The sequence below is a fragment of the Lycorma delicatula genome, chromosome 6, assembly GCF_047948215.1.
Source record: "Lycorma delicatula isolate Av1 chromosome 6, ASM4794821v1, whole genome shotgun sequence".
NCBI classification, from domain to species: domain Eukaryota; kingdom Metazoa; phylum Arthropoda; class Insecta; order Hemiptera; family Fulgoridae; genus Lycorma; species Lycorma delicatula.
In genome coordinates this window covers 82,620,689-82,640,501 of record NC_134460.1, presented here as the reverse complement: position 1 = coordinate 82,640,501, position 19,813 = coordinate 82,620,689, and the positions used below count along the sequence as shown (strand labels likewise).

Below are 19,813 nucleotides of genomic sequence, written 5' to 3'. Positions count from 1 at the left end.
TTATTTATGGAAGACTGACGGTTGGCCAAATCATTTAACATAGTCTGGTTTAAAAATCTAATTATCCACAATCTTATTATTTAAACATTTTTTTAATTATTAGATGCTGGGGATCGGTTTCTTTTTCTTTTCATTTTAGGAATACACTAGAAAAAATTATATGATAAGGTTCATACTTGAATGATGATGGAATGAATAATAATTATTTTTAGTTCTGTCATTATTATTATTATATTACAGGAAATTTTCAATATTAAAATCATTGATACAAATACGGGTAAAAATAAATTAATATGAATTTAATATATTCTGTATATTCTTCTGATAAACCTTTTCTGTGTATTCTTTTTTATGAAGTCTCAGAATTTTGAGAATATGTTAGTAATACAATTCAAAAGCGAATAAAACAGTTAAAACATTTGATAAACTTATTTTTTTAATGATAGTTCAGCTACGGAAATAACACAAATCGCTGAAAATATGTCTTATCACTTAAAACACCAAGATTACAATTGTAAACAAAATAAAAAACTACTGATTGTAACTAATGTACAGTTTAACAGGTCCCGCACTATAGGTGAAATCACGGTATTTATTAAATATATCTTCCATCGAATTCCATACAGAGTTTATGGGCAGAATTTCAGGTTTTTTAAGACTCTGGTCATAACGTTTGTCTATGGCATGACATTCGTCCTCATTCCTAGTGCTTAGGAGGGCCATATCATGAATCTTCACACTGTACACCGTGACTTGAGATACCCCAGAATCAAAAGTCCATTGGAGTCAAATCTGGCGACTGTGGAGCCCATTCAACAGGTCCACTGCGATAAACACAGTGTTTCGGAAACGTTTCATTCAGCCAATGTCATCCAGTAGTTAATATGTCGGGGCTTACATGAATCATTCAGGACGCTCTCCAATTATATCTACTGTGGGCATCAGCCAATCTCTAAGCATTTACAAATTCTTTTCGTCGTTCACATTTCCTTAAAAAAACAATGAGCCAATGATACGATCATTCCAGATGCCACATCAAATCACTACAAGATGAGACCCCTGGTGTATGGAGGAATCGTACCAATGAGGGTTCCCCTGTGACATGGTCACAGGGGAACCCTCATTTTTCTCCTAATTTAATTCAGAACTTCCTTAAAAAATCCAAATTCCGCCTGCGAAATACTTATCCTTCTTAAGCAGTACCCATGTCCCACTACCATATAACAAAATATGAATTTCCCCCAGTAATATCTTAATTTCCTCTCTTTCTTGATTTTTCCTTTCACTGTCAAAGAATGGATCCATTCATTATACTATATTTCCCTGAAGTTGTATTAATACTGTAATTCACTTAAACTCTATTGTCCATCATTAAACTGAATTTCTCAAATTAAGTCTTGATCTTTTCTAACGCATTTCAATTTCCTGTTATTTAAAAATGTATGCGACACCAATCTGCTTATTAGCCATAATTTTTGGAAAAATGTTCATACTAAAATCGGTGCTAATTTTATACAGCTTATAAAATGTATGTGTTAATAATCGGCACGTATCAAATTTTCTTATTTTAAATTTATGAAATTTTTCTGCGTGAGCATTGAAAATTTTATAATATAATAAAAAATATATAATAAATAGCCCATGTTTTCTGTCAACTCCTACGCTATTTTATTTCTGGTAGCTACAGCAGAATCTCATAATGGCTATTGTGCTCTCATAATGTGCAAAAGCACTGGCTTCAATAAGATATTTAAGATTACTGTTTTTCTTTGTAATTTTCAACAAAATTACTCTTAACAACTTCATTAAAATGACTTTAATCAATTAGTGCAGTTAAATTCGTGGCCTCTCTACAATTTCCAAAAAAAAAAAAAAAAATTGGAGATTTATTAAGTACCTATCCTTTTTTAATCTATAATTCACGCCAAACGTTTTCTGCCTTGTCATTTATGTAGTTATTTAAAAAAGAAAAATAATTATAATTTGCTTTCAATCGGTATGGAATCGAATTAAATGCATTTATGTTTTTAATGCTTTACGTAAAAATACATAAGTTACATCAATAATTGCAGTTTTAATTTTTTCGACATTTCCTACTAAATTTAGAGGGTTGAAATTTTCAGAAGTACGTTCACCTCCAGTTAACAAAGAAGTAATAAGTGATATCCCCTACAAGTAAAACCTTCGGGGAGAAGCATCACCTTGTAAAGAAAAAATATCCTTAAAGTTTGGTATTTTCTGTTTTGAAAAGAATAAGCGGCAAAAGAATAATATAAAAAGATTTAATCAGTGTATGGAAAAAATATCCACAGTTTCCAAATATATATTTTTAAATTGAGCACTTTAGATTCTCGTTAGTATTGTTAACATATAAACAAATCATCCAAAGTTTGATTTCTAAAAGCAATTCCCTTATATTTGTAACCGACCGCTACCCTGCTGCGATTTCTGCAATCATGATTTGCAAAAAAGGAGTTTGATATTTAAGTTGTTTCTTTTGTTCCTCAATTTACTTGTCATCTCAAAACCAGTCGTAACTGAAAATTACTATTTTTCCTGTCAAAGACATATTTAAATGCTATCACGAAGTAATAATTTTGAGATAAATCTTTTAATTCTTGAACATTCACTGTAGAGCCTGTTATTTTATTTTTATGTTTTATAAAATCTGGTTAATAAAGCAGTACTGTCGATAGACGGCTGATTAATGTAAACTCATGAGATATTGCTTTGTAATTTACAGTAAATATTAAGTAGCTCCCAAACACAAGGAAATTAAAAATATATTTAAATACAAATAAAAATCTTTCCTTTTTTCGTCTTCTCTTTTCAAGTATTTTATTGTTCCACCTTTTCGAAATTTTTCTCTTATATCTACTATAATGTGGTTTTAATGAGTTATTACTATCTTGATTAATAAGCGCTGTTCCAACATTTTTTTTAAGTAAATTTTCCAGGAGAATTTATATCAATCGAAAACCGGTTAACGTTCATGACTCCAGAAAAGAATGATGTTCAAAATCGTAAAGAAAGTAAAAGAGTTTAGAGGATAAAACCAAAAAGCAAAAATTTTGGACATTTGAAAACATATATGATAAAAATCTACCACTAGAAGTTCCTTGCACAGCATTCGTAATCGGGGAAATTTTTAGGTTTCTGAACGCAGTCGAAATAACCTCTGATAATATTGTAACATAACTAGTTATATGAACAAAGGTTTTGTTTATTTTTAATTATTTTAAATAACACGTTTATTATAACTATCATTTAATTTAGTAGTAGTATATTAACAACTGAATAAATATTGAAGTTCAACCTACCATCTCCTTTTTTACTTGTACAAAGAGAAAGTCTATGTTAATGTGCTCTTTCTATGTGAAAATCCAGAAGAGCCTGTTTTCAGCTTCAAGCAAATACCATTGCTTAAACATTCATTTAATGGAATGAATTATATTTAATGTAATTTTGATTTAAGTTCTTATGATGATTAGTTAAAATTGTGAACTCTATTTTAAATGTAAAAATTTATTATAACAAATTTTATTATTTCGCAATAAATCAGTTAAAACTTTCCCTTAATACAGATCGCTCTTTAAATCATTTGTGGTTACGTCACTTAAGCTCATATCTTAAGACTGTTATATTTTTGTTCCCATTTTTGGTTAATGTCTCATCTTATATTTCAAAATTGTTGGGACGGCTCGATTTTCATTTTATTTTTCTCAGCCCGAATATCTTTTTCTATGTAAGTCGCAGATGAATTTCTCACTACCTGCTCGGTGATCATCATTATTTTGTTATGATTTATTGTTACATTTCCGCCTTCCTTTTAACTTATTCAAGTCATCTAACGTGTTTTCTTCTCCTGTATTTCCGCTTCATTATTTTTCTTTTCTTTTGTCATTTTTCTTTCATTATTTTTTCTCTTTTTTTTCTCATAATAAATTCGAATAAATTATTTAGATCTTTTGTAGTATAAAGACTAAAGGTACAAGTTACGTCGTAAATGTAACGTCGTCTGTAACGTATCCCTATTTATTTCAATTTCTTTTTTTTTGTTTTGTTACAGTACCAAATATAAAATAAAAAATGCACGGTTTACAATAAACTTCCATAAATCTTCGAATTTGTAAGTGATTATTTTTTTTATATATTTTTATTTTTAATTTGTATTAGTTTTATTTTAAATATATATATATTTTTTTTGTTATTTTCAAACAAAAAAAGAAGGAAAACTATGATGTTAAAAAAGGTATGTTTTTCAGGTTAATAGGTATGATTTTACGTAACATGTTCCAAAAAATATAACCTTTACTACTCCCGAATTTAAAAAAATGTAAAAAGATAATTTCCTATTATAATTTAAGTAACCAACAACAAAATCATGCGAATAACCATTTTAAATTAAATTAAAAAAAAAACACTAACGTTTCTGTAAAACACTAAATAATCTTATTAATAAATAAAAAAAAATACTACTTGTTTATTTAAATGTATATATATATATATATATATATATATATATATATATATATATATATATATATATATATATTCATGTTTAGATATCAATTTTTACTTTTACGATCATATCTATCCACTGCGGGTTGAGTAATTTGCTTTTAATTTTCCTCACCCTATTTTTCTTTCTTTCTACACAAGCCCCAAACTCATTATTAATTCCATCTTTCTGTTTCATTTCAGTCCTTCCTGTTGATCTTTTACTGCATTTTTCCATTTCATAATAATATTTATCGATTTATGCAATCATTATCTTTTCTTTTTACATAATAAACTACTCGAGTCGTCCTGTTTTCATTCATTTAAAAATTTTATCATTTGTTTTCAGGATTTTCACATAGGGGATACAACGATTTTCTTGAAATACTTGGTTTAACTATTTTTCCATCCTGTACTTGTTTTAAAATTATATTATTTATTAAAATTGTCAAATTGCATAAATAATATGTAAAAAAATATATATAAGGTATACGTGTAAACCTTGTACGTAAGAAAGTATAAAACATTTACAAACCAGGAATATCTTTTATAATTATATGATATTTTATGGGTCTGAGTATTTTAAATCACTTTGTAAAATCGGCGAATTTATTATAATAACGAATCAGATCAGATCCAGTTATGAACAGCAGAATTCTTATTTTTTTAAAAATATTTTATCCACTTTAGTAACAGATCAACTAAGAAATGTATCTAAAAAGACTAACAATGCGGTATACTGAACGTCTGATTTTTATAAAAATTTTAAATATGGTTACTTATAGTGATATTTTTGGTGGTAATAGGGTTAAATAATTTTTTTTTTAAATTGATATATCGACGTATTTATCGGGGAATGTTTAATAACGACGTGAAGAAAATTTATCGATCTTCAATCACGATCGTAAAAAAAAAATAATAAACTCGTACATGATTTTATTCCAACCCTTTTCACTTATTTTTTTGTAAATATACACGTATTTAGGGTAAAAATTCTTAATAATTCTAAGTTAAAGTTTTTGGTTAAAGTAAAAATATTTATGTTTAGAAGTTTTACTAAACATTATACAACGATATTCAAATAGGGATGTCTGGTTGAAAACGTATGATAAAATTATACTGAAGACTTATTTTACATATTTTCAAAAGAAAAAAATTAATTTTTCCTTTTCTAAAGAAAACATCTTAATACTTACAAATTTCATAAATTTTTAAGAAAAAATAATGCTCTTAAAATAAAAATTAGAAAGCAGCTTGCATTACGAGCCATAGTCCACAAAAGAAATTATGTTGTGCGTATCTTCTTAGATAGTCACTACATTTTCTTCTACGCAACAGTTACATTAAAATAACTTATTACTTTCCTGGAATCATAGTTATAGAATTACGCAACAAGAAGGAAAGTATGGTAATCACTCAAGAAATAGGGTATGAGTTTTTCTCATTTCTCGACCTTTCATGACCCAGGGACCCCAAAAAACAAAAAAAGAAAAAAAGCTGGCGGTAATCTTCGTACGAATCTATGAACGTGCATTGGCGTGTTTGAAACTTAGTAACTTTTGACTGGATAAACCGATTTTTATGAGATCTTGTACATAGATTCGTGTAAATGGGATAATTTGTCGGAGGAGGTGGTGTGGCGACAGGGATTGTCACTAGCGGGTGCCTTTCTTTATGGGGTTCAGGATGGTAAAATTTTGGGGCCAGTATCTCCAGATGGTCGGGGGTTTTTGGAGGATTAATTTTCTCAAAATTTTGTAAACACAACTCCACTTTATATTAAGTTCTGTGCATGTTGCGTGCTTATTTTACCGTTTTTAAAAACATTTTGCTCCAAAATTTCTACTTTTCCCTACAAAATCATCGTTTTATTTATTGCACTGTCTTCCTCGCCTTAGCAGTTGTGCAAGCGACCCTAAAAAATACTCTGGGGCAACATTAGAATTGGAGAGCCGATAAAAGTTTATGAACATTGAATTTTTTGAGTTTTCAAAACTTTTTTGAGTAGCATTAAAAGTTTAAATAAATAATAAACCTTTCGTAATAATATTACAATAAAATTTCTTCATAATTCCCATTCCCAAAAAAGAAAAATTAGATCACTTTTTATTGGTTGTACATTTTTTAGTAGAACTTTTTTAGTTCTTAATTTAATATAGTAACCGTACAAAAATCAAAAATTTTCTTAGGAAGTGATTTTGGAGCTGGAAAACAAACAAAAAAAATCGATTTTTTTTTATTTTTATTTTTAATCTTTTTTTTTTGTTTATTTAAACATAAAATGACAATTTTACAATAAAACTTCATTATAAATTACTCCTACCCTAAAGAAAGCTTAGCTAACGTTTTCATATATAATTATTTATCCACTATATAAGAATAAATAACCAATGCCAGGAAAATATTACAACTTTGTTGTCAGATTTTTTTAAAATTCCATTTCATCCTCGATGTAAAAGAAATCAGTAGGTCTAATTTTTTTAATTAATTTTATTCATTCGTGCGAAGCGTAATTGATAAACCACTTATACTACCTTTTAATTACATAAATCAGCAAAACGATACTGAACTAGAATATTTATATCACCGTATTTGCATACTTTAGTCATAATTTCCATAAAGAAAGTAATGACAGAATTTATCAGCAGCAATGCTGAATTCATTTACATAGTATAGCACTACAGTATTAAACAAACAGACAGCTAGTCAGTCAGACGTTGGATAAATATACCCCGTTGGTGATGACGATGGGAACAAACCCTCGACCCATCGACCTGTCGTACATTGCTTGGTTTACACGTCAGTCACATCTAAATGGAGTTTTCATGTCGCGTATATTTTCGCAATACCATCAAAATAGAACTGTCCAGATACTTATTTTCCTATGCTCGTATGTACGTACATACGTAAATGTGTGTTTGTGTTTAGATGCGTAGGTTATATATTTGCGTTAGGGTAAAAAGTATTTGTTTTCGTGAAAGATTGAAAAAGCATTTAAATATATTAAAGGGTGGTTCTAAAACCATTAAACTTAAGTGTATTTGTTAATTTTAATTGTGTACTACACTTAATAATAAATTTATTAAAACAAAATTACTTGATAATAGCACAAATTAGTCTTAATCAGATAACTATTAATAATGTTATCAGTAATTTTAATCAAATAGATAATTTAAAATATTACAACGTTTCTGTAATAAACTAATACTGAAAATAATTCCTATTAGTTGAATTTTATTTTAAGAACAACCTATGTCAATTTTTTCTTACGTAACATAATAATATTTTATCATTAAAGAATCCAATCTCTACAAAAAAACTAATTTATAATTTTTTTATTATTATTATTACTATTTGTTTTAATCTAACACCCCCTTCAGTAAATAAGGGGGGAAAATTTTTCAATTGTAGACATTTCTTGAGAGCTCTATAAATGAAGTATAAACTTAAATTTGAAAAAATTTTAACCGAAGGGAGTTAGAGCATAAGATAATATGTATTTTAATTTTACGAAATGCGTTTGATTTTTTTAAATTTTTTTGGGTGGATTATTTATATATGCATTGTAGTTAACAATAAAAAGTTAATAAAAAAAAAGAAGTGAATAAAAAGTTAATAAAGTTTTCTCTAAAATACCTCTGAAGAAAATCGAAATTGATTTTTTACTATATCATCCCCCCTAAACGAATTCTAAAAAAAAAAAAATAATATGAACAATCCCCCGATATATAGAAATATTTGAGCCAAATTTGAAGAAAATCGGTTCGGTCAATTCTGAGATGTAAATCCAAAAGCAATGCGACATACATATGGTTTTTTGGTGTAGATGAACAATTTGGATCCTAAAACGTAAAGATTTGCAAAAATCTCATACCTCATTTTTGACATGTTCACCATACATTCCACCTTTAATATACCGCTATTCTATCTGTATTTGCCGACAAATTAAAAATAATTCTGTTAGTAAAATATCTTTAATAAAAGCAAATCCATGAATATTATGAACTTGTCAACCAAGTCATCATGTGCAAAAATAAGCACATGGTAATGTAATGTAGTGTAATTATTTAATGATCATAAAATATGGTTAAAAATTTCAATATTTGGGACTATTTGAACAAAAACTTCATTGCGATTTTTATTACTATGCTTTTTTCATTTTGAAGTTGTTTAGTATTCTTTTCCTCATATTTTATCATGCAGTAAAATGACCTATCTGGTTGTTCTCAAAAAATTCCCTTGTAATAAGGGTTAATATGTTTTCCCATCCTCCTTATTTAGAAAAAAAAATAATATTAATAAAGGACAATTTTTTACCGATATATGGAACCAAAGTTAGAAAATTTTATAAAAATCTAATTTTTAGTGTAAGGATGCTTTTAAGGATTTTAAAAATCTTTTTTTTTATATCAAATTTTTATTTCTGTCGGATTAACGTTTTGTAAACTAAGAAACACGTACAGATAATGTTTTCATAAATTCCAAACACGTTCATGATAACTTTTCTGTCACCATCTGGCATTTTTTTTTCAATATATTAAAGTAAAAACCTGGAAAAAGGATTAAATTTTTCTAAATATTTTTTTCTCTTGTTATCTAATATAAGAACCAGGAAATTAAATATCCATGTTTGTATTGGAATTTTTTTTTTGATCGCTTGAAACGAGGTCAATTTTAACTTGATGTTTTATCAATTTGTCAGTTTGTGTTTTTGCTATGGTTATGTCCAAACTCGTTTTCCAATTATTACAAATTTTGCAGTTGATTCCTTACATTGATTAAGTGTTCCTATATATGATTTTTTGTAAAACCCTTTGTTTCAAAATGGGGATAGTATAGCTATTGGGTTAGGTAATGGGTTTTAGTCACCGCCTGGTGGTATCCTTTACTAATTAATTATTTCTCTTGTTTATAGAGCCGTTCCGCTAATATGATATATATGACTTAAAATTATTGTCAAAATTACTTTGGAAAACTCAAAAACAGTAAGAATTCCTATCATTCTGGGTACGTTCGGGAACGTTTCGAGTGCAGATGTTTTCTTCACTGTGGGAAATGAACAACCGTATATAACAAACTAAGCCCATTGACATGTTATGGTGATCAGCCTATAAATGAAAACTTTACTGAATTATCTTTAAGAACTGGTTATATAATGAATATATTACTATTCTTACCGAAAGAAAATCTGATTGATGTCTCTCATATCTTTGGTTAATTACTTATTACAGTTGTGAGACTAGAATAGATAATTTTAACAGAAAAAACCATTTAACCCTTATAAAACGCCTACTTGTATTCATGGAGTCTTTTATTGAAGATAAATAATATTTTATGTTTCTATAAAATATCATGAAGTATTTAAAAACTCACGAATTATTTTTTCTTATTTATACCTGAAATCTAGTTTGAATATATTACTGATTTTATGACAACATAAAAAACTTTAGTTCTCTCGAAACAGTACTTGAAAAAGATTTTTACAGTTTACTTTTTTCCAGTTACAAGAAAGGAAGTTACAGAATAATAATTGTATATCTAAAATTTATGAGTTCAACTGCTGCTTTTAATATCAATAAAATACCTCGCCATTTTACTAATTCTAGTCACCACTTATGAAATGTAATGTACTAGATAGAAAGCAGTAGAATAGATGCCAATTTATTTACCTCCTGGTAAGGAAAAACTTAATGTTGTTTGTTTTTCGGCCTATCAAGTGTCTCTTCTTCAAACTGTAGCCGCAGTAACAGAATGGAAGTATTTTGTTTATAATAGTACAAATCATTATATGTGATTGAAAGCTCACTATCCCATTACGAATCACTTGCAACTTTTTTCAAATTCGTTAATAATTTGTCTCTGTAAGATTTTCATCTTTTCTATTTAACCATTTTCTTATATCTGTGAAATTTAATTCCCCTTCTTTACTGATAGTAGTTTTCGCCGTTGCTATGTCTCCGATTTCATTATCATTCATTTAAAAGAATAATATTAATCCTTTGTATTGATTAACGGTTAAATATTGATGTTCTAGTTTCCAAATTTGGAAAATCGAACAATTCTATTATTAGATTACGGAGTAATTTGCCTATTCGCCTGCTTTTAATTTTATTTAGGTAGTTGGTACTTAAGTATTGTTCTCCGTTTAGCTTAATTGAATTTAAAATCCAAGTGGAAATCCTTTCATGTGTTTTGATGTTAAAATAAGATCTAAAATTTTACAATAAAAACTAAATCCGATATTTTTTTATCATCGAACTGTTTTTTCTTCAAGATATCATTTCTAATTTCTAAAGTTAAAATTACTGAACTTAGATTACGGTGTTGGATTGTATTAAAACAATTTATTATTTTAGGAAGTTTAGCTTATGAATTAAATAATGTAAATATATAACAAGTTCCTAGTTTAAAAAAAAAAATCATTATTTTGCTTTTATTCTGGTAAAACGTAAAAATTACTTCATTATTAGTTATTTTATTAAATTCTTTAATATTATTTCAAATATTATGATTATTTTTGTCATTGTAATTATTTAATAATTAGCTAAACAAGTCAATTAAAAACGTTATTTCATCTAATCAAACACAATATAGCATTTACCAGTACGTTCACTAAAACAACGAATGAGGTAAACTTATATAAACTGCGGTATAGTTCGTAAAGCATACGTACACAAATTGTAAAACTTCAGGCCAGCCAGTCAGGTCACGAACATTCAAAGCCAACAGCGTGTACCTGCATTTTCTTCCTTCTCCTCGTGCACCATTATTCTTCTTAATTCACTCTACCTCATCTACGCCCGACCATAAACGGGTGCGGACGCGCGCGCGCAAACAAAAACATTTTGTTCTGGAAACAACTTACCTTCTTGTTGTTTTGTTATGTTGGTAGATGTTCCATTGTCGTCACTGTAAAACTACTAGTTCAGTTCTTTGTTCAGTCAGTTAAAATAACTTTAGTTATTTTATATATTAAAGATATTTTGTTTCTTTACTCATAAACTTTAAGTTTTATTAACTGTAATAAAAGTAATACCGTAAAGTTTATTACTATTAATATAGTATGTTACTGTTGTAACTTAGAAATTTTAATAGCTGTATATTTGCAATGTTAGTGAGTTGTTACTTATTACGTTTCAGATATGTTTGTAACTTTTGGTTGTTTCTCTTTTCTTTACAATAATTGTATAACTTAAATTTTATTGTTTAACTCTACACCCGGAAATGTAATAAAAAAAATTATGTGTATTTTGTTCTTTTATTTTTTTAATATTATGTTAATTGTATCAACACATAAGTAACTATTATGCATTATGTTTATTAAATTTAATATTATTTTTATGTTGGTTATAAACAAAATAAAATTATTATAAAATCAAACTTAAATTGCATATTCAGAACAAATTTATTTCGGTAATAATTTATAGCATCGTGGTTTACCAAATATTAAGGAATTCTTTCGTTTTTAAAACCTAATAAATATAATTATTCGTTTTTAATTAATCCTATTATAAAACGGCTCTAAAATCTTGAGATAACCAAAAATAAAAATTATCTGGAAAATAGTTTCTCGATTAAACTTTCTTTTTCCTGTTTAGCCTCCGGTATTTACCGTTCAGATAATACTTCAGAGCGTGAATGAGGATGATATGTATGAAGGTAAATGAAGTGTAGTTTTGTACAGCCTCAGTTCGACCATTCCCAGGATGTGTAGTTAATTGAACTACCAAAGAACATAGGTATCCACGATCATATATTCAAAACTCTGTGAAAATAACTCGCTTTACTAGGACTTGAATTCTCGATTAAACTGAAATTCAGCTTTGTTACGTGGAAAGTACGCGAAATATATTTAACCTGTTTCTCGAGATCAAACTAACTAATTATGGGAATAACCAAAATTTTATTTGAAACTTCGATTACTGAAACTTGATTCAGTTAGTGCCAATCCTTTTTTTGTAAAATATAATGTCCTTTTGTTTAATAAATATTTTGTGCTAACGTGTAATGCCTACAAAATAATCGAAAAATTCAATAAAATAAATATTTTCCTTCTTAGAAAAAAAAATAGTATTGTTTGTCAGGATAGTGTATGTTTGGAGTGTCGCTTTATATGGAAGTGAAACTTGGACAATCGGAGTATCTGAGAAGAAAAGATTAGAAGCTTTTGAAATGTGGTGCTATAGGAGAATGTTAAAAATCAGATGGGTGGATAAAGTGACAAATGAAGAGATATTGCGGCAAATAGATGAAGAAAGAATCATTTGGAAAAATATGGTTAAAAGAAAAGACAGACTTATAGGCCACATACTAAGGCATCCTGGAATAGTCGCTTTAATATTGGAAGGACAGGTAGAAGGGAAAAATTGTGTAGGCAGGCAAGGTTTGGAATATGTAAAACAAATTGTTAGGGATGTAGGATGTAGAGGGTATACTGAAATGAAACGACTAGCACTAGATAGGGAATCTTGGAGAGCTGCATAAAACCAGTCAAATGACTGAAGACAAAAAAAAAGTCAGGATAGTAACGACACGAATTATATTACTCTTGGTGATTCGCGAGGACTAAAACAGACTTTCAGAATACTGCTGAAAAAGTTCATATAAACATAGGTTCAGAAACCTAATTAAGGGGTAAATGTAAAGGTTTTATATGAAATCTGATCTGAAAAATTGAAAACAATAGGTACCAGAACTGTATTTTTAGTATTTTTCGAGAAATTTGAAAAATTTTGGGTAAAAGACAAAAGATTGGGATCGAAAAACACACACTATTATGTTATAAAATACAAATATTGAACATTTTATTTTGTTAAATATCTAGTTAAAATCTGCCACATTTTGATATATTATATTTTTAATAAACTTCGAAATCTTTACGTTTGTATTTAGTTTCTGCGGACTTTCTTCTTACTATTTTACTCAAAATTAAATTCTACACAAGTTTTGTTTAAAACTTTTATTGTTTATTACCCATTAAACAATTATTTTTTGCCAAGTATAAAATAATGTGTTTTTTCCACAATATTTTATCTTTTACTCCAGATTTTCGAAAATTACAAAAAATACAGTACAGGAACCTATTGTTTTCAAATTTTCAGCTAAAATTTCATATAAAACCAATAAACTTGACCAAAAAATTTGGGTCCCAAAAAATAAAATCTTACCGAAGGTTCAGAAATCAGAACGAAATATTTTTCCAGCCGATACTTGCTGATGAAGCGTTTCCGAACCTGTGTTTATTTGAATTTTCTAACTTTTTGTAAGTTTGTAATATATTCTTCTTGAACCATTCTGTGTATTAAAAGATTAATAATCTCAATTGAAAAACTAGTTGTAACTACCACAGAAATTTATTAAAATCTCGACATTTTATTGACTAAATTAGCTTACCTTTTTCAAATTTAAAAACTGAATCAATTGTAGTGATTTTATAACCAATAAGTTCTGTTAATTTTTTTTTTTGTAGCCTTTTCTATAGCGTATACCTATTCGGTCATCGGTATTATCTCAACTGCTTTTGCGTAAACTAAAATAAATTGGGAAATGTTAGGTTGTTTGTTTACAATATGTTCTTTAACGCATGAATCATTTATTACTTTTATAACACATATAACAATTACACATTCAATCAAAAAAATACTATCTTTACTTAACTTAATTTTACAGAAATTAGGCAACTTGTTTTATTGAATATAAGTCGCGAATAGATAAAGAAAATCAGATTTTTCGAAACTATTACTACACAATGTACCATTGTGTAGTAATAGTTCGAACAGAAGTACATGTATTTTAATTTCCATTATTTTAATTAAGATATATATCATTTGTCATAAACTTCAGGAATACTAATTTCGTTTGTATCAATGTTTTTAATAGAAGTTAAAAAAATTGTTTAATAGTATTCTTAAAAAGAGTTATTATATTAATAGACCTAAGATTAAGATATATTTTAAAGAACAAAGTTGAACGAAATGATGTACTACTTCTCTATTATACGTAATTATTCCAATAATACATACAACGAAAGATGAAGCCTCTATGAACCATCTATCTAGTCATAGGAAATTTTTAAAATTTCATGTATGTCTCTAGTCATGTATGAAAGTATAAAAACTTATTTTTTTAAATTTAATCGTATACAATATGAATTTGAAATATTTTTTTCGAAACTTAACAGTTGTTAATAAAGAAACGATCCTAACTAAATTTTAGTTTAATCTTTTCTTTCTTGTGAGATAAGTCTCAAAAAGTAAAAAAAAACTTGAAAAATAATACATTTATTTAATAGATGTGTGCTGTATAAAAATATGTTCCTGTCCCAAAAAAAAATTGCTGTATAAAAATTTGCAAAGAAATATTTTTGCATGTCTATTAAGTATAAAATGTTTAATTTTCTTAAACTTGGATTTCAAGAATTTTTATCAATTTCTTTTTTTTAAATCCTTACTTCTGTTCTCGAAGCACATAGTAAAAAACTTCAGCAGAGTCATTCTTGTACAATGAAACATATAAAAAAAAAATGAGAAAGAAAATTTATTAGTATGTCTCAGTTTTATTTTTCTGTTATTCTGTGCAGAATATTAACAAATACCAGGATTTTTCTTTATATCCTCGCAGTATTATACATTTAAATTCACTTTTACATGTGGAATTTTATGATTTTTCTGTTAATTTTTTTTTTTTTAAAAAAGAAATGAAGGGAGATTTAAATAAAAGTTAAATGTCTATGATTCTGTCAAATTTCATACTAAAAATAAATTTCTGTCAACCAATCATCTCGCTTTCCGATTTAGTAATTTTTGAAAACAACTCAGAAGAAGTAAAAACTAAACTTATAGAATTAGAAAAATGTGCAAGTAAAGTAGGATTTCCAACAAAAAAGCTTAAAGATTAAAAGAACATCTAAATTTAAATACCTTTGAGAAATAATCACTTCTACTATTCTAAAAGTAGAAAGCATAAAAGCAAGAGTAAAAAAAATGAAAAACCTATCATGTAACAGCATAAATTTAAAATAAAAAACAATATCGAGAAACACTAAACCTAGGCACTATAAGACAGTAATTTTACCTGTAACTTTATATGGATCTGAATTTCTTTACAAAAAACAGAATTGGAAAAGCGGAAAAAAAATATTGTAAGAAAAATTCATGATCCGATTCTAGAGGAAGGAATCTACAAACTTAGAAAAGAGAAAAATCATTACAAAAACTTGGAATGGATTGATCATCTTTTGAGGAAAAGGAGATTAAAATTTTATGGACATCTGTACAGAATGAGAAACAGAAGATTAACGAAACAAACATAATTTTTTTGAAAACAGGAAAACTAAAAAGAAATGGTTTCAAGAAGTCGATAAGGATCTTAAACTGCTTAAAATATCAAAAGAACATATACTAACAGATCTCTTTTCAGAACATTAATTTTAGAATATAAGTTTCCAGAGGAAAAGAACATCTTAAAAAGCCTAGCATGGACATTAGAAAGAAGAAAGAATCACAGAGAAAGAATGACTAAATACTGGAAGGACAGGAAATTGAATGCTATTCATCGTGATCCTTAGGTGATCGAAACGAAAAAAGAAATGAAGAAAAAGCAATAATTGTAAATTGTATGAAGAGGAAAGTCTTAGGGTGATTTTATAAAATAATTATTCTTAAACATGTTTGCGTGTGTGTGTTTATTGCTTGCTGAAAATTATTATTTACAACCTTCAATAACAAATGAACAAGAAATAAAATTATTAATATTAAAGAATTATTTTTCGTTTTAATTCACATAATTGTCATAATGGACGACAAATTTTTAGTGAGATTAAATCCAGACAATTGTTGTTTTTATTATACAAACAAATAACATATAAGTAATCTCAATTTTCAATTTACCTCATGTATTTTTAAAAAAAATTAATAAATAATGGAATAATCCGTTTTTGATATAAAGCTCAGTGGAATTGGAATTTTAATGGAACCATCAAAATGTATATAATTTTTTTTTTGACTTCGTTTTATTATTTTTTTTAATAATAATTTTGGATTTGAAATGGATGAAAGAACGAACGAAGTTACGGTTATGAAGTTTGTGCAGTTGAAGTTATGATGATGGGTGGATGAAGTGCTTGAATAAAGTGAAGTGAAGTGTACTGCAGTAGATGAAGTGCACAAGAGTGAAGTGTGGTGAAGTGAATTGTGGGTAGCAGGTGCCACAATCCTCGTTGCTTCCCTCCATTCATATATCTATATATAGGTAGAAGCAGTAGCCTGGAGGGTGAGATTAAAAACAAAAGAGCATTCCTAGAGCTTTTGTGTCCCCTCTTAATACACTCACTCCTACTATTGTCCTTTTTCCCTTTTCCTTCCTTCTCTGTTTTACTCGCCTCATGCTGCACGCTGCACGCTTCTCTCTCCTCTAGCTACTTCTTCTACAACTTCTATATCTTTCTTTGCTCTTCAATTAATCTCTACTCAAATTGCTTCTCATCTTAATCTTCAAAAGGTCTCCCCTTCTTTTTTCCTCCCTGTCTTCATTTGTTGTTCCTCTAAAAATATACTTTTTTTTTAAAGTTTTACTTAACTGATTGTTATAAAGTGCATACGTGTGTGTGCGTGTGTTTGTGTGTGTGTGTGTGTGTGTGTGTCTCGAGAAAATGAATTTAGTTATGCACCAGTATTAGAAGATCATCTATCAGAATTCTATTACCACTTTAAATCTAAAATGTTGGGAACCTAAGACAAACATGTTCAACATTATTTTTTAAATAAAAAGTGAATAAGACTGTATATACGAATATTAATAAATCGGAAGAATTACAGTTCACTGAATAAATATTAAATGTTAACTGATTAATTTTATGGCTTTTGAAATGCGCCATAATATTAGAAGTTTAGTGAAGCGATAAAAGAATTAGATTTTCATCGATCAAAATAAGATCCTATATGAGCTTATATGTGACTAAAAATTATTTTTTAACACTTTATTGATTTCTGATCTAACAGAAAAATAAAGAAGTATCATACTAATTTTAAAAAATTGATAAAGATAATATTAAATACAATAATTTTGTGATACCTATATATGAGAAGGAAAGTGTGGTAACCAGTCAAAAGATGAGGCATGGATTTTTTGTATTTCTGGAGGTTTTTCATGATCCCAAAAAACAGAAAAGTGGGGGTATGTATGTACTGTGTTATCGTTTTTTAAGCTTACAACTGGAAAAACCGATTTTGGTAAAATTTTGTACAATCTTGGTTATATGTGGCAATTTGTTGGTAAGATTTTTGTTTCAATATCTCCAGGGGTTATGTTTGTGAAATTTTTTCAAAATTTACAAATATAACTCCACTTTTATTAAGCTCAGTGCATTTCTGCATGCTTATCTTACCGTTTTTAAAATAATAATTTGCCCCAAAATTACACGAAAAAAATTCTTCAAAAATCTTTTTATTTATTGCATATTTTTACCTTTTTTTTTTTAATGTCTTCCTAGACATATTAGTATTGCAAGTGACCCAAAAGAAATACTTTTGGGGTAATATATACTGTACTTCGGTCGAGTAACTAATCAAAATTTAAAAATATCAATTTTATATGATTGTTTTTTAATGTTGATTTATTAAAAGTTTAACTTCAAACTATAAAATTTTAATAATAATATTACAATGAACTTTCATCAAATTCACCCCTCACCGCCAAAAAATACATTTTTTTGGTAATTATTAATTGAATTAGTTTATTAATGGAATTTAACTTTTTTTTTTATAACTGGAATTTATAACTTTTTTAATGGAATTTTTTTTTAGTTTCTTCCATTTACCCATAATATACGTAGAACATTTTGAAGATGGGGTGCAAAAAAAGTACGGATTTTTTCTTTAACTTTTTTGGTTTATTTTAAACATTTAAATCGATAATTGTACGATAAAACTTCATCATGAATTACTTACACCTAAAAAATAAATTCTTAGGTGAATTTTTTTGTTTCATTATTTTTCCACTATACAAGAATAAATAACCAATGCCAAGAAAGTATTGCAACTTTATTATTAGATTTTTATTTAAGTTGTATTACGTCATACCTAATGGACAATGTTCATTTATTATTTTTTTTACAAGCATTAAGATGGCAGAGTAACAAATAACAATTTAAACATCAGACGATATTAGCACCAAAGGGATATGATCTTATTTTTGATAGAAAATTTGTTTTTTAACTTTATTTATTGACATTCATATTATATTTTATAATCCAAATTAACCTCAGATTGAGAAATAATAAAATTACATGTTTTTAAAAGTGAAAAAATAATTTTTTTCAAATTTTCAACAACTTTTAAAAAATTTAAGATTTTATAAGTCGACATATAGAAATAAAAATAATCTATAGACCATTCTTGTTGTCTTGTAACAAACATATTGTAATCAGACTTCATTGATTAATTAGGCTGTTAAGACAAAGACGTGTGTTAATCCTGTTAAGACATGAATTGACTAAGTTTATTTGACGTAAACAGTTCATTATCTTTCTTATCATATACATTAATTCTTATCGTGTACGTGTTTAGTATATATCTTACATAAACATGGTTCACTATCTTCTGTGATCCTGAATTAATTTTAAAAATTGATTCTAACGTTACATAAATCTTTTCTTCTCCTAAACCTTTAGTTAAATTGATATAACGAAAGAGATCAGATTAATAAAAAGATTTTCGCAAAATATAGCAGTTAGAAGTAATGATAGAAAATAACAAATTCTCTATTACTCGAAATTTTTCGCTGACTAAAATCTGATTGAAAAATATTACAAAAATTTTAAAAAATTTTCAGAAACTTGCTTTTTACTTTAATCAAATTATTATCTTACATAGCATGAGTTTAATTAGTAGGTTAATTTCGATTTCTAAAGATAACATCATATATTGAAATTTCTAATATATTTAAAAAATATGAATTATCTGTATATATACAGATATATCTCTGTATGTATGTATATATATATATATATGAATGATGACGAAATGTTGCCGAATTCGAAACCACAAAAGCTCCCGTACCAAATTTTTGTCATTTTTTTTTTAATGTTAAACGGCTATCGGCTATCTGCGACCCTAAAAACCCGCATTGTCATTTTGCAGATTTTGCAATTTTTTACACCCACACTTTAATTTACTCCCGTACGGGGGGGGGGTGTTTGTAAAAGTAATAGTGGAATATTGTATTGTTACCCGACCTTGGAAACTGTGCAAGATTTCATCAATCGGCAATATCGGGAAGTATGTTTAATTAAGGATGCAAGATTTGAGGACAAACA

At 27.5% G+C, this 19,813-nt stretch overlaps 1 protein-coding gene across 22 annotated transcripts in view; it reads left to right on the top strand.

Annotated features, from left to right (window-relative positions):
• LOC142325978 (CUGBP Elav-like family member 1) overlaps positions 1 to 19,813 on the top strand; it is a 1,952,897-nt gene that overhangs the window by 1,325,185 nt on the left and 607,899 nt on the right. For 21 of the 22 annotated variants that reach the window (XM_075367994.1, XM_075367987.1, XM_075367984.1 and 18 more), the window contains one exon: positions 4,070 to 4,129. The exons of the other annotated variant lie outside the window; for it this stretch is intronic. In XM_075367994.1, coding sequence (XP_075224109.1) covers positions 4,070 to 4,129 — 60 coding nt within the window. The remainder of the gene's footprint in view (positions 1 to 4,069; positions 4,130 to 19,813) is intronic. 22 annotated transcript variants of the gene reach the window in all.